Source organism: Microcaecilia unicolor, chromosome 2 (genome assembly GCF_901765095.1).
Source record: "Microcaecilia unicolor chromosome 2, aMicUni1.1, whole genome shotgun sequence".
NCBI classification, from domain to species: Eukaryota; Metazoa; Chordata; class Amphibia; order Gymnophiona; family Siphonopidae; genus Microcaecilia; species Microcaecilia unicolor.
The window spans coordinates 456218368-456234738 of record NC_044032.1 but is presented as its reverse complement, the minus strand read 5'-3'; the positions used below and the strand labels follow the sequence as shown (position 1 = coordinate 456234738).

The window sequence follows — 16371 nt, the reverse complement described above, 5'->3', positions numbered from 1 at the left end:
CCTGGCATAAATGGGTGTGCCTAAACGTAGTGTGGCAATTTGGCTTTACAACAGTATTCTATAATGGCATTTTGGTGCCTGGATGCTGTTCTAGAATTGGCTTTCAGTGTATGGCATTGGTGCATCTAGCTTGAGGCACTAAGCTATAGAATAGCCTCCTTTATGTTATAAGCAAGTCTTTTTTGCATTGATCCATGTCTTAATTTATATTGAGTAAAATAAAATTAATAAGAAAAGTTTATATATATATATATATATATATATATATATATATATATATATATATATATATATATATATATATATATATATATATATCTACACACACACACACACACGAAGTTAACGATTTTAAAAAGTTGACCAATGAAGAGGTAGATGTTCTAGTAACCTCCATGTAAATCCTGCAAGGGTGGTGGATGGTGAACATCATTGAGGTCACTTGAATAAAGGGTTAATGGAATGATTGATGAGCTGATGATTTACTGAATAAGAAACTGAACTGGCAGTATTTGAGCCTACGTGAAAAAGTGAGGTAATAGAATCTAAACTGGATGTCAAGAAGCATTGTGGTTAATTTATATTGATACATTAAAAAAAACTATTTCATTTTTGATTGCAGACTAAAACACTTTTTCTAATTGTTTCTGAATTAATTGTAGTTCACTAAATTGCAAATGGACAAAACAATCACAAAATCAATGTCTTGTCCATTTACAATTTTAATTTGTCTGTGTGATGAAGACCTGAGAAAGAGGTAAGGAGCAATACCAAGGAAGGTATGAACTAGATGTCAAGGAACAAGGTTCCCTGGGCCTAAAGATCATACACACATTTGTCTTCCAGGTATTAGGTATTGTACTGATATTATTTAAACAAACACTAACTCAAATCTCATTAAGTTACCTCACTTTGTGAATCTTTATGTCTTTGAGCTGTACCTAACTTGACTGGTGTGTATGTGTGTGTTTTATTTTATTTTACATCTAGCTAGCACTGACCCACCTTTTACAAACCATTGGAGATGCAGAGCTGACATCACCCAGGTATTTAGTGCTTTCACTCTTGTTAGTCAAAAAGGAGAAAAAAATCATCAGTACGGTAACCAACCCCACACAGCAGCAATATTAGAAAGTAAGAGAGACTAGAAATGTCTGCAATTTTCCCATGTGCTGTGCTTGGCTATCAGCATTTGCAACAGCATGTCAGAGACAAGGAAAATAATTCTGGAACTTTTGCTGCCACATTATGACTTTTGGGAATGAGGTGCAGCAAACTGAATAACGTTTCTTTTTTAAACTGTGTTAGCTATTAACTTATATTCCACACCTCGCACCACCCTGTCACTTCTCACAAACTACTTAACTGGAGGAACACTGTTTACTAGCAGGTGAAAGAATCAAAACCTTAGCTGCATTACTGACCTAGGTGTAGAATCAAACAGGCTCAAACTTTCAAGGCCCTCTATGGAAAGATGACGGCTGTGAAATCAGTGTTAATATTAACTCAGTCTAAATTAATGTCTCTTTTTCTTGTCTCTTTACGTTTCAGAATGAATTTACAAGCAATTTAGTTCTTTGGCCCATGTATTCAATGAAGTAGTCACTGCTGACCCTCCTTGTCATGAGAAAGCAGCATTTCAACATGCAAATTGCGTAGCCAGGGGAACATTGCTTATTATAAAGCATTACACACGCCACAAAAGAAAACAAAAAGTTTGTTACCAATATAATGTCCTTTCTAATCCCCTAAAACTCTCATGGGCTGGTGGCAAAGCCAATACTCTGCACAGTCTTACCTAAAGGAAGCCAATAGTTGGGGAAGACAGGCAAATGAGATCAAACAAAAGCAAGGCCCTCCCACCTACACAAGTTACTGTAGTGACTTTATCTAATAGTTTTCTCTCCTTTGATAAGGGCATACTAAACAATATACATTAAAGCACTCTGCACCCGTACCTAGGCATTTGAATATGACACGCAAGTGCAGAATTGCTGTATAAAGCTATGGTATATAATGGTTAGATCATTTCACAATAATGGCAGATCAGCTTTTTCCTGCACATCTTTCCTACAATCATCTTTGATGATTATTTACTGGCTCTGGCAGATGCGACTTAAAAAGTTTTTATTTCTTTTTCCAGTCAGAACCTGGACTTTGAAGATGGTTATTTTTTCACTATATGCCAATTAAGTTGAAAAGGCCAGTAGAAGACATAAAATGACGCAATAAAAACAAACAAAACACTTCTCTCCACCATTCCCCAGTGCTATAAAATAAAAGGATCCTATATATATCCATGACCAGTACACACAGCAAGGGGCAAACAAGATGCACAAAGACTGGCTGGCTGGCCATAATCCTGGCTACTGGCATTCAGGTGTACTTCAGGAATACTATATTATAGAGAGAAAAAGAGTAATACAAATTTGAACTAGAGAACAAAGTCCATGTCCACTTTTGATGTAAGTGCAGTGCAAGAAGGTCATACTGTCCAGTATTTCCCAGTCCAAGCTGCAGCACAATGGGCAGACTCTCTCACGACTGTTGGCTGTTGATCAGACTGCGGAGCTGTTTGGCCACGGTGTCGATTAGCTTCTGTTTGTCCCGCTCATTCTTTCGAAATTGTGCAAAGACGTTATTCCTGCGACTAGTGTCTTTCATCCTACAGAGGGAAAATAAGATAAAGGAGAAACCAATTAAATGAGTCTACATATACAACATTTACACACAGACACACACAAATGTAATTATCTATATTTCATCATACAAGAGTGTGTGTGCTTACGCAGTGACCTGTAAAATTCTTTACACCTTTTCTAGATTTTTCATTCTGCTGTCTAAAAATGCAGTTCAAAATACATTAAGGCCCTGATGCTCAAAACTCCAGCGCTATACTAAACAATGCCAGAGAAATACCGCCAGAACAGTGACCCAGAACTCCCTAATGCTCAATGCTAATGAGATACAAATATAGGCACGCTTATAGCATTGAGTATCAGGGAGTTGTTTGGGAGTTAGGGGCAGGATGGTACTTGGTGCATATGCTGATAAGTTGTGCGTTAAACACAACTTTTCAGCGAATACCTAGGACGCTGGCTCTCACTAGCCCTGGTCATCTAATGAATCCCAGACCCCCCACCCCTCCAAGGAAATAGGGGCCTGGTGGTCCAGTGGATCCAAGACCCCCAAAATAAATAAAACCATGGTGATCCAGTGGCACCCCTGGCCATGTCTCCCCCATCCCGAAGAACCCTGGTGGCCTCCAACCACTTCCTATCTTGACGAATTTGCTGGACGCACCTTCAAAATGGTGGCACCCTGCCCTGTGCATCCTGAAATGCACTGGGCAGGGCTTAAGAGAAACTCCCTTATATGGTAATTAAGCCCTGCCCAGTGCATTGCAGGATGCAGCGGGCAGGGCGCTGCCATTTTGATGGCACACCCAGCAGGAGGAGGGACTAGAACTCTGTCCCTCTTCCTTTGTCAAGGTAGGAGGGGGTTGGGTTGGGGAGGCCACTGCTAGGCCACCAGGGCTAGTCCTCAGGATGGGAGGGGGCATGGCTAGAGGACCACCATGATTTTATTTATTTTCAGGGGGCCTGGGACCATCAGGTCCCTATGTTTCTGGGGGGGGGGGGGAATCCTGGGGTCCACTGGACCACCAGGGCTTGAAGTCTTGGGGGAGAGGAGGTCTGGGGTCCACCAAACCACCAGGGCTGTTTGACAAGTTGGAGTCCTAATTCTCCCCCCCCCCCACATGATCCAACCCTAACGCCAGCTCCGAGCTGGCATAGGGTTTGCCGTGGGAGGAGCACCCTTGTTGGCGCTTCCCGTTGAGCAATGGGGAGGAATAGGTGGTGACCCTTTTAGCATGCACTCGCTCGCCGGATGAGAATTTGGCAGAAGCAAATGCAGGCACTAGTCTGGCGCTAATGGCCTCTTGCACTCACATTTGCTTCTGAGCATCAGGGCCTAAAGCAGCAGGAGTTTAAGTCTTCACACCTTTTGATGGAAGCTGTTTTTGCAGCAATAACGGCCATGGACCTTTTAAAATAAGTGCCCACCAACTTTGCACAGTGCAGTTGAGTATTTTATGCCCATTGCTCCTGGCAGAATTGACTTTCAGCTTGGTTGTCGATCATCTGTGAAATGCAGTTTTCAATTCTTGCTACACAATTTCTATTGGATTCAGGTCTGGGCCATTCCATGATGAGCTACTTAACTGAACAACATAGTTGATGATAAAATCAACTTTATTTTGTAGGGTGCGCTACATGAATTCAAATATGTTATTTTCAAGTGCAAGCTATACAAGTTCAAAGGGGTCAGTTTTCAGTGGCAATGGTAATCACTTTTTCATTTCTTCAGTGCTGGGTATGGCATTTAAAAAATGTGTAGATTCAAGTGCTGCCATATGGCTATGCGGCATACACTGTGTGTAAAATTACACACATTAGTTATAGAATACTAGCATTAGGCAACGGCACTTACACCACCAGCCTTTGAGCTGGCCTAAGTGCTCATGCCTAAAGTTAGCACCAAACTCACTTTATGGCAAGATATTTAATAATTTTACCGGATCCAGAACAGTATAACATAAGAACTTCTCAGCATCCAGTTCAAGTCCATTAAACGTTATTCCATACAAAAATTATTCACTGCAATTTTCTATTCCACAGTTTTCTCAATATATCAACAGTCTGAACAGATTTTTCAAGTGACCTCAGTGATGCTCACCGCCTACCACCCTTTCAGGATTTACATGGCGATATCACAAGCATCCAATTCTTCACTGGTCCACTTTACAAGTATTACCTTAAATACAACTAGATTTTTTTTCGTTCTTTCAATAATTATTGATTTACTTATCTTTTATAACTTTTCTAGTCGGACCCAGGGGTTCTACTGTCCGACATGTTTCGCCCGACAAGCGAGCTGCCTCAAGGACATACCCCCTGTGATCTTTACTAGCGCCAGCTCTGCAAACTTTCTTACAAGCAAACAAGACCTAGTGTTTAAAAATGGCTATGATTGGGGGGGGGGGGAGGTGATGAAAATCCCTCAAAAGAATATTTAGAATTACTGAGCAAAAGGAATTAATGCCAAATATTATAACTACTCTCATTTTAGCAAGTAAAACAAAAAAACAATTAGAAACCAAGGGAGGGATCCCTTGATTACAATAAATCTCAACGAAGGGTGTTCTTTATGTTATTAGCTAGCAACAACCACAGCAAACACCAGTATTGTTTAGTAGAAATCAGCAGCAATTAAGACATTTAAATTAGAAGTGAGTGCATTCTTAAAATTTCACATTTGGCCAGTTGAATATATCATTAAAAAAATTGTCTCACTGCAAGGGTAAAGTACAGGCAAAGCGCAAACCAGTATACTTACACTCTTGATATCCTATGAAAGAGGTAGGATTAGGAAAGAAATAACCAGTAAAAAAAAAGAGTTAAAAACTAGAAACACTGGATCGACTTATTAAATGTGTTTTTGAATGGCTTGTAAAATTCACTGCCATATAATAAAACAATCTCTGTTTCTAAATTGCTATTAGGATATCGGCATATTGAAGGTTATAAAGTGTGGGCAATTATAAAATTAATTGGGAATTTGGTGGTTTGTGATGTTATTCAAACCAACATATGTACACCTCATCTTGTTTTGTAGCTCTTAACCTGTTGCTTTACTGACTGTAAAACCAGGAATCATTCTGTACTTGGGGACCAGTGTTGCATTTGTAATTCACTAGTCTCAAATTATCAAGTGGGCACTTTTCTTGGCTCTGCTGCAGTCTTAATCTTATACTTGATCTTGTTTTTAGAGTAACATATTTTCACATAAAATGCATGCCCCTTTCACACATATTTTCTGTTTTAAATTATCTTGTACATCACCCACTCTTCAGTTGTTCCTAATACATTTGTCTGCATAGGGTGCAGAACACCACAACAGGAACAATCTGGTTTACTCAGATTTATAATTTCATTTAGTAATATTTATATACCATCCATCTATATCCTGGGTGGTTTACAAGGAAACAGGATACAGGGCTAGATGGACCATTGGTCTAACCAAGTATGGCTACACTTATGTTCTTATGTAATAAATAACACCATTGCCATCGGAACAAAGTGACCAGCAGAAATCTGCATAAAAGTATGATACAAAAGTCATGCAACGATGATGTCATATGGTGTGAAAATAACTCAGAGATAAACTGAATAAATGAATTTGAAAAAAAAGTCGCCCAGAAGAGTTCCCAAAAAATGAAGTGACAAATATGTGAAATGTGAAAAACAAAAACTGACAAAAAGATACATATGAAAATGTGGCAGATGATGGTCCAGGGGGACAAAAGAAACTATCAAGAGAAAATGAATTCAATAAGAATGAATGAACATGAGTGAAAAGCACATGCTGGGCAGACTTATACGGTCTGTGCCAGAACCGGTGGTGGGAGGCGGGGATAGAGCTGGGCAGACTTATAGGGTCTGTGCCCTGAAAAGGACAGGTACAAATCAAGGTAATGTATACACAAAAAGTAGCACGTATGAGTTTATCTTGTTGGGCAGACTGGATGGACCGTGCAGGTCTTTTTCTGCCGACATCTACTATGTTACTATGAATAGAAAAAATGGGCTGAACGTAAGTGCAAAAAAGAGCAGCAGCTAAAAACTGGGCTCCGAGTAATCTCTAAGAAAAAAATGGAGTGTATAATGAATAAAAAAGTGTGTAATGTGAACTGTAAAGATGCATTAAAATAAATGTGGCCAAAAATAAGGAATGCGATTGTAAAATGATAAAGGAATGTATAAAAAAACATGAAATCAAAATTGTGTATGTGAAATGTGTGTGTGATTAGTTAAAAATGAAATGCTGAGCTCATGTGAAGAAACACACAGACTTGTCATATCTGCACATACACTGCATCACAACTGTCCTATTATTAAAAAATAATTTATGATTAATAAAACCTAAACACACAAAAAAATCATCAACAGTAACATGTCTGCATTCATGCATAATGGCAAGGGTATTGGAGATGCTACTAAATATTTCTCCTATTGGTGACAAATATATCATTGCACTCACGGCATCGAATACAAAGCAAATTAATAAAATTCAAACAGGATTTCAGAAAAATGGACAAATCAAATTCAAATAAGATTTCAACAATGAATTCATAAAAAAGGTCTCAGGTCCAATTCACAATTTAGGCCCCTTGGTTCTACTGTATTCAACCCCAAAATAAAACGTTGATCCTCACAGAGAAATAACATCATAACATTGACACTCATATCCTTCCATTCAGCATTACATACACTAGCACCTCCAATTAAAAATATAGCACTATAACTGTACTTTAACAGATTGTTAATAAAGCTGTGGCCATTGACTTACCCAAACTCAAACAATGCAATAAATAACACACAACATTTCAAACAGCCTTCCTCCAACAGCCATTTGGTGCCAAAATAGCTGTCCCAAAACCTTATATATACTCTTCCACTATCTCCATCCCAATGCACGGCCTGCAGTGCCGTAGGGTCGTGCCCATCCGATGGTAGTGTTGCACATGAGATACGAATCCCTGGGTCTTCATAAAGCCCTCATTAGCATTAATGTCAAAAACATGTCAACGTCTGTACTTCTTCCCTATCTTTACTCGTCACCACTCCTCAACAGAAAGTGCTGCGGCCTGTCTGCCCAAAAATAAGCCTCCAACAAATCCTGACAATCACTCAAGAAAATGTCCAATCCAATGTGGATGCCATTCCTATGAAACAACCCAGGGCAATCCCTTGTAATTATAGCATGAGAAAGCACCAGACCATATAGAGCAATTACAAAATGAGACACCTTAGCGTTGATTCGTTTATCCAAATTATCCAGAGCCTTCACATTCTTAATTCCCCCCCCCCCCCCCCCCAGTCACACTAAATGTGGAATAATGGTAGACTACACAACATGTGGAGGGGAAATAACAGTGGGCCATAAACAAACTCCTATTCATCTCCTGAATTAAATCCACCCCTTTTACAGAACAAAGGTCATTACTCCCCAAATGTACAATGCCAACAAAGCAGACAAAAAACAGCGAGCCTGCAATAAAGTGGGCAAGAGCTGATCCTACACCATGTCACAAAGTCTGAGCCAACGAATTTGAATTCACAAGACAGCACAACCCAGATTCGAGCCCAGTGTGCCCACAAATCCAGACACAGAGATCCACCAGTAAGGAATCTGGACTAGAAACTGCAAGACAAGCAATTAACATCACCCTATTAACAATACCCCTCCTGCACATACCCCTTGTAGCAGTCTGAATGCTACCATCCCACGCACCGAAGCAACCAGGGAGAAACACCCCTACAAGCAGCAGATGACGTTGCGCCAATACAGAAGGAGTGGATACCATATAACTCTGGATTCCTCCCAACCACAAACAGCACACGCTTCAACACAACAGCAAATTGGTAACGAGTAAGTGAAGACCCGTTACAATGCATAGCCGATACAGTCCCCCAGTAGGATGGAGGCGCAGATAATCCACCACACACCATGCCAGACAAACCACAACACTGGAAAACAATGTAAGAACACAAATACACCCATGCCCAACTGATTCATCTTGGAGCTACGAATCAACAGATGGTGACCATGCTCCCCAAGGCGCACATCACGGAGCAATAAACCAGTCTCCCCCAAATCTCTAGCTCCAGGTTCCACCAACTTCCCAACATGCAGCACTTTAAAGAAAGCCACCGCAAAAGCCACACAAAATAAAGCAGTCTTGTAAGGAAATGAGCAGACATCAGGCAAAGCATCTAGCAGCTGCACAAGCAAAGTATGGCTAACTGGTAACCACTCTCGATGGGCAGCCACATTGGCAGAAAAACGTGCATAACCACAAAGAAGATGGTGCACCACAAATGGCCCCCATGCCATTTAGACCAGAATGAAATACTGGCCAATGACTGCTGCAAAATTCCCAAAGACCAACACTGCACCTGAGCAAGCAAAATAAAATCAAGTAACCAAGACAGAGGTAATGGAAAAATAAGACTCCTATCCAGTCACCAGAAAATGACTAAAGTGCGCCCATCTATACCGATAAGCCTTCCAGGTGTTAAATGAACAAGCATAAGGTCATAAAGTCTCCAAAGGCTGATGAAAATGAGTCCAGATGTCCAGCGGCAGGTCTGCTGGAGCTGCATCTGCCTCCGGGGCCACAGCTTGAAAACGTGCCCACTGGAAACGAGATAAAGCATCCCCGATGTCATTACAGATGCCAGGCACATGACGAGCAGAAAAAGTAATATTAAACTGTAAACAGCAGAGCACAATGCAATGTAACACTTCTACCATCAAGAGAAAATGCGTCGTCTGGTGATTAACAGCGAACACCATCGCTGCAATGACAAAATGTAAAAACACCCAACGGTTCAAAAAGCATGAACTCCAAATACAAAGGCTACCCAGATGGGGAAGAGCACCAGGAAAGCCACATTCACACACCAGCCTCTCCCCCGCCAGCACACTGGACACGCTTGCGCACACTAGGCTCCATGAAAATAAACCCTAAACCCCAAGCCACCAGATGTGTCTGTAAAAAATCTCAAATCCACATTAGAGACAGCCACATACTGCCAAACACTCACCCCATTAAAATTGGCCAGAAAAGACTGACAAAGCTCAAAATCTTTTCACACACCCTGAGTCAACTGCATCCGAAAATGTTTTCAATGCAAACCACGAGACAGCAACACCAGCCAGCGAACGAAAACCTCTCCATGAGAATGTCCTGGGCAGCAAAACTGAAACAGCCCACTAAGAATTGAATTTCCTGTAAGGACAGTTTTGACCGACAAAGGGACAATGAGATTTCATCCACCCACCCACCCACCCACCACCCACTAAATATCAACAAGGGCACTTGGACTTGTCAGATGCCAGAGGGATCCCAAACACCTACACAATAGAATGCAAGGACGCAACCAAGTCCATGCATCGAGAATCACCAGCCTGGCCACTCAAGAGAAAGTTGTCCAAATAACGAATGACAGTGCCCAGCCAGAGACTTCCTCCAACCAACCAATTCACAAACATCAAGAATGCTTCAAAATATGTGCAGGAAGTGGAGCAGCCCATAGGCAAACAACGATCAAAATAATACATCCCTGCAATCTGAAATCCCAACAAATGAAAGGATGAGGGATACTAACATCCAGCAGGCTTTAACTGGCAAAACCCGCCAGTACTATTTAAATTGTACAGCTCCCCCTCCTTTGTCAAAGGATAGCAAATCACATTACAGACCTATTCAAAAAAAGGCGGACCATTCAACTCTCACAATCAATTCATAAGATTCAACAGAATTAAAGAAAAAAAAAAATCCAGCGTTGCTCAGATTGGCATAACAGACCTCCAAAATTTCCCCTATGAACAGAACGCTGCAGATGTTCTAATACAATACATTGTAACACATCAAACTGGTGACCTTTTTGTTCACAATGCACCACCAGTGGGGCTTCACATTTACACAGTTTCAAACATGACCGGTGCTCCATCAATCTAGTTTTTAAACTCCTTGTCGTCCAATATACAAAGAGTCACACAGGCACCATATCAAGTAAACCACCTCCACTGCTTCACAATTAGTAGTCGATCTTAGAGTGCATTTTCTTTCAGTTTTTAAATGTAGAAATTCTGTTGTCTCCAACATAATATGGCACACCGAGCAGTAACCACATTTGGTATGCTTACCTTGTCCTGACTGAATGGCTCATTTATGAGTCCAAAATGGAAACACAAAAGAGCAGATCAATAAGAGAGAAATATCAATTTATTAAATAACAAAAATATTCAGAATCAGCCTGACACAGGCTGTGTTTCGCCCAGCAGGGCTGCGCCAGGGGCTATATAATATTCTTTTACTGTCGAGGAAGATTAATATCGCTGTATAAAATGTCTAGAAGGTGTGGAAGCATATATCTTCAAAGGGTTGTGCAAAAAAACAGCATACCGGATAAGTCATAAAAGGGAGCGATGCAAGGTCTGTTCTGCACCCACACAACTCTGAAATGCTGAAAAAAAAACAAGTCACCTAAATTGCACCACGCTGGTGAGAAAACAAAATTCTTTCATTCTCAAATATATCATGTTCCTTCAGCAGCTGAAAATGATTCCTATCTGCTTTACTCAATATTTTAGTATTAGCATTAAATTTTGTAACAAATGGTATAATGTCATCTGTTGGACTGCTTTTTATTGTAACAAAGCATCGCGTGGGTTATACAACGCTCTCTTGGCCGCCCTCCTTATTAACTCTTTAGGATAGCCTCACTGGATAAACCTTTGACTTAAATCCAGAGTTTTAGTTTTGAATTCCACTTTTGAAGAGCAGATTTGCCTATATCTAACAAATTGGGCTAATGGAATATTCTTTTTCATATGTAGAGGGTCCATGCTAGAAAAATGCAACATAGAGTTCCGATCAGTGGGTTTTGAAAAAACTGTAGTTGAAAAGTCATCAAAGAGAATCCACGTGCATGGAGAACTCAAGAGGTCCCACGGAGAAGCTCAAAATGAAAGGAAAGTGGGAAAAAGAACCAGGATATCCAAAGACAGGAGAACAGAAGTAATTCAGTGAATGAAGGTTTATTGGAACCTGAAATGACTCAACACAACATTGTGTTTAGGCCAAAAGGCCTACATCAGGAGTCTATGGATTAAAACCAATATATAAAAGTGAAATACAAAAAGAAAAATTAAATAAAACTAAACAAATTAAAAACACATCAGATTCAACAATAATGTGCAGTATGAGTGTATGTATTGTATTGTATTTTTAACACTTATAAATCAGATGCAACACACAAATATAAGTATTTTATGAATAATACAAGAACATAAACATGATAAAAGTGCAATATAAAAGAATGGTAATATTCTATACATAAAATGTGACGCATTTTTATCAAGCATATAACAAAATGTATATTAAAATATATATATTACAAAAGAAGAGCATTGTAATGAGAATGAATTGTTATAATGGAATTAAAAAAAATAATAAAGAAAAAACTTATCCATAAATTGAATAAAAGCAATGAAAGTATTTATTTGGATAAACATAGAGTGTAACCTTGATGAATTGTGTGATGAGAAATTCAACATAAGTTTATGTTTGTCTGACCAAATTCAGTAAAGTCTGAGTAATCTTGTAATGACAATGTCTGCATTTACGCTCGACTCCCCGGCTTGGAGCCTCATCCTCTCCTTCCTCGGCCTCTTCCTCTGCCATGATATTTTCCTACTTTCCCCTCCTAGTCTTTATCAGATTTGTCTCCACTACTACTACTACTCAGACTGCCAGATGCAGCTTGAAAATTGTCAATTAAAGCAGTTCTGCAAAGAAGAGTGGGTTAAGATTCCTCAACACTGATGTGAAACACTGATATCAAAGTATAGGATGCATTTGGTTGTAATTATTGCTGCTAAAGTTACTGCAACTCAGGGGCGTAGCCAGACACCCAACTTTGAGTGGGCCTGGACCCAAGATGGGTGGGCAGAAGAACCCCTCCCTGTCCCACAGGTGATTTGGTCTCTCCTTGTCTCACAACCAGGCCCACCCTTGGCTACGCTACTGGTGCAACTAGTTATTAAGTTTAGGGGTAGTTACTTTTCACATGGTGATGGATAACTTTGTTCTTTAAAGAAATAAAGCAACAATTCAAAAACTATATTTTGTAGGTTCCCTTTGTCTAATATTTTATTTTATTTAAAGACAGAAACAGTGAGAATTATATACAATAATAGAGGAAATCAAGAGGGGGCTAAATACTTTTTTACACCACTGTATATGGTAGTAACTGGGGCAGTAGTGCTGAGTGAGCAAAGACTGGCTGAGAGCCTTAGGAAGGAGGGAGAAAATGAAAAGGGATCAGTGTGAGAGCAGTTGGGAGGGCGGGAGTGAGAAAGGGTTAGAATAGAAGGATGGCAGGAAGGAAACGAAAAGGGGGTCAAAGTGGAGGGAAGGGGTAAGAAGGGGGGCAGCACGTCTGGAGGTAGGTGAGGAGAAGGGGGAAGAGTTAAGGGAAGTATAGGGAGATGGTGTGAAGAATCGGGCTGAGTGACAAGAAAGATGGGGTTAGTGAGGGAATGAGACTTGAAGATGAATGAGAGCTGGGGAGAGGGTGAGAGTGGCAGATGGGAAGCCTTTAAAGTAGGTGAGAAGTGAAAAGAGGGAGACTAAAGAATGACTGAAGGGGAAGCATGAAGGGTAAAATCTAGGCATAAGGGAGATGCAGAGAAGAGGGAAATGTAAAAAAAACAAAACAGATGAAAGAGAACAATTAAATGTCAGAAACAGATAGAGAGGAATGGAAGACAGGAGAATAAAAAAGAAATGAAAATGAGACCCTGGAAGAGAACTTAGATGAAGAACACAACACGGTAAATGGGAAAAAACAGAGTGGAACCAACCCAACAACCCAATTAATAAAATAAAATAAGAAGGCCAAACAGAAAAGATAGAAAAATATTTTAGCTTAGTTTAGTTATTTGAATATGTCATTTTTGAAATGCACAATGCTATTAATTTTGTATTTTACACAGCACAGAATGAAATGCATTTCTGTTTTTCTAGTGTTACGTTACAGGGAGAGAGTGATTTCGTGGAGTTTTTATTTCTAGTCTGAGGCCACTTATTCTGTACTTGAGGTTCTGCATTCGGCAGGTATGATAGAAGTGAGGTAGTATGCTAATATTTTGTTTCAGTATAAGGATCTGTAGTAGCCTGACTTGTTCCATTTTTTTCAGTAATAACATTTGAGAAATTCAACGGAATTTTTCCGATCTGACGAAGAAGGGCAACCTTCGAAAGCTAATCAAGAAATGTATTAAGTTATGTCCAATAAAAAAGGTATCATCTTATTTTCTTTTCCATGTTTTATTTTGTTTGATTTCTATTGATAACCTTTAACAGTGGACTAACATGGCTACCACACCTCTCTACTTAAAACAGAATTCAAGAATGTCACAGTAGGTAGGGTTGTTCCTAAGCTTAAGTTGTTAGTGCTAACAGATTGAATAGGTCTGGAATGTATCTTTTTTGCAGGGTTTTGTGTTACCTCCAATGTAAATGGCTAGTGGTGAGTTTTGAGTTGTTCTTAACGAGGCTTCAGAATCTGTATATTATGTGCATTGTACTTCACTTATGAAGGTATACTTATGTAGCTGTACATGTTTTATAGAGCAATAAAACTAAAGTTAAAAATAGTTTGTTGGCTGAACCAAATTCCGTACTGATATAAATTGGTTTTGTGTCAAATAACAGTCATTGGTGGGACAAAGGTAAGAGATGTTATGTTTCAGGTTAGTGAGCCCTTGGGTTCGTAGTGAAAGCCTATGATAGGCTGAATCCTAGTAAACGGATCATGAGAGACCCAAAACAGGGTTGACGTCTGGAACAGGACAAAGGTCAAGGTATGCCGATACAAGGACACCACAGAGGCTCAGGACAACACTCACATACAGAAGCTGGCGGCTTATCAGGAACCCATTCTTACACAGACAAAGCTGGAAGTACGGCTGGAACCCACACACACAGACAAAGCAGGAAGTATGACTGGAACCAACACAAGCAGACAAGGCTGGAAGTACGGCTGGAACCCACTCATGCAGACAAGGCTGGAAGTACGGCTGGAACCCACTCATGCAGACAAGGCTGGAAGTACGGCTGGAACCCACTCATGCAGATAAGGCTGGAAGTACTGCTGGAACCCATTCACACAGACAAAGCGTCTCAGGACCCACAGGAAGCTGAAGCTAAGGGGTGGCTAACAACGCAAGAACGTCTAGGCCTGGGTCCGGCGGGATTAACTGCACCACTCCGTCAGTGTCTGACGTCAACTTTGGGGTGTGCTGGAGGCTAGGTGATGCAGGTCCTGCGGCAAGTGACGGAGGCTTCTCCTGCCATGCACCAGCAATGCGGTCCAGGTCCCGGGCTTCAGAGTCAAAGTAAGACCATGAGAAGAGAACATTTGCATATGGCAAAGTTTTTGTTCCTTTTAAAATTGTGCACTCAGGCTGCCCCCCACCCCTCTGCTTCAGCCTTCCAACAAGTGAGTCCTCAGTCTCCTACAACTGTAATGATTGTATTTACTTTTAGGAGCAATTTCTGAAGTCTGAGTTACTTCTAGGCCCACAAATGCTTTGTACATACAGATCTGCAAATAAATTTTTATAGAGAAACTCATCCCTGAGTTTTCTTTTGAGAATTTAGAGACCACAAACACTTCTAAGCCCAGGGACTCTACATCTGCTTCACAACATATACTGAGAATTCCTCTTCATGTTCAATAGAGGACCTGCACACATCTGTGGAGTGGAGTAGCTTAGTGGTTAGTGCAGTGGACTTTGATCCTGGGGAACTGGGTTTGATTCCCACTGCAGCTCCTTGTGACTCTGGGCAAGTCACTTAACCCTCCATTGCCCCTGGTACAAAATAAGTACCTAAATATATGTAAACTGCTTTGAATGTAGTTGCAAAAACCTTAGAAAGGCAGTATATCAAGTCCCATTTCCCTTTACCTATTTGAGATTCTACATGGAATATCGCTACTATTGGAGATTCTAGATGGAATGTTGCTACTATTGAGATTATGTTGCTACTATTTGAGATTGTACATGGAATGTTGCTATTCCACTAGCAACATTCCATGTAGAAGCCTGCCCTTGCAGATCAGCAACGCAGCCGCACAGGCTTCTGTTTCTATGAGTCTGACGTCCTGCACGTTGCTGATCTGCAAGGACAGGTTTCTACATGGAATGTTGCTAGTGGAGGAGTAGCCTAGTGGTTAGTGCAGTGGACTTTGATCCTGGGGAACTGAGTTAAATTCCCACTGCAGCTCCTTGTGACTCTGGGCAAGTCACTTAACCCTCCATTGCCCCAGGTAGACAATAAGTACATGTATATACTTTGAATGTAGTTGCAAAAACCACAGAAAGGTGGTATATCAAGTCCCATTTCCCTGATGGTTTGTACTCCCATGCTGTATCTTCATAATCAAGAGCGCATGGTTATACAACCTATAGGGGAAAGTTGCTGACATCTACCAGTGCAACTACTATCTTATTTCATAATACCTTGTTTTATTTTCTGTAAATCAGTAAGTGAAGAAAGAAGAAGTTGAAAGAATAATCTCAAGGCTAGGGTCATGACTCATAATCATAAAGAGAGTTATGCCAGCAATACAGCAGTTGTTGACATGAACTGGGCTGAAAGTAACAGGTTGGAAGTTTTGAACTCACTGCTCAATTAACTCCATCTTCAATAAAAGTAGAGGTTCAGCT

The 16371-nt window shown here is 40.4% G+C and overlaps 1 protein-coding gene across 5 annotated transcripts in view; it reads right to left on the bottom strand.

Moving 5' to 3' along the window:
- Positions 1 to 326: 326 nt before the first annotated feature.
- Positions 327 to 16371, bottom strand: part of EXOC6B (exocyst complex component 6B) — a 1013473-nt gene continuing 997428 nt past the window's right edge. For 3 of the 5 annotated variants that reach the window (XM_030190961.1, XM_030190964.1, XM_030190965.1), the window contains one exon: positions 327 to 2665. In XM_030190961.1, the coding sequence (XP_030046821.1) occupies positions 2539 to 2665 (127 nt within the window). In that variant the 3' untranslated portion in view covers positions 327 to 2538. Of the gene's footprint in view, positions 2666 to 5400; positions 5413 to 16371 lie in introns of all 5 variants that reach the window. The other 2 variants (XM_030190960.1, XM_030190962.1) reach the window with 1 other exon arrangement.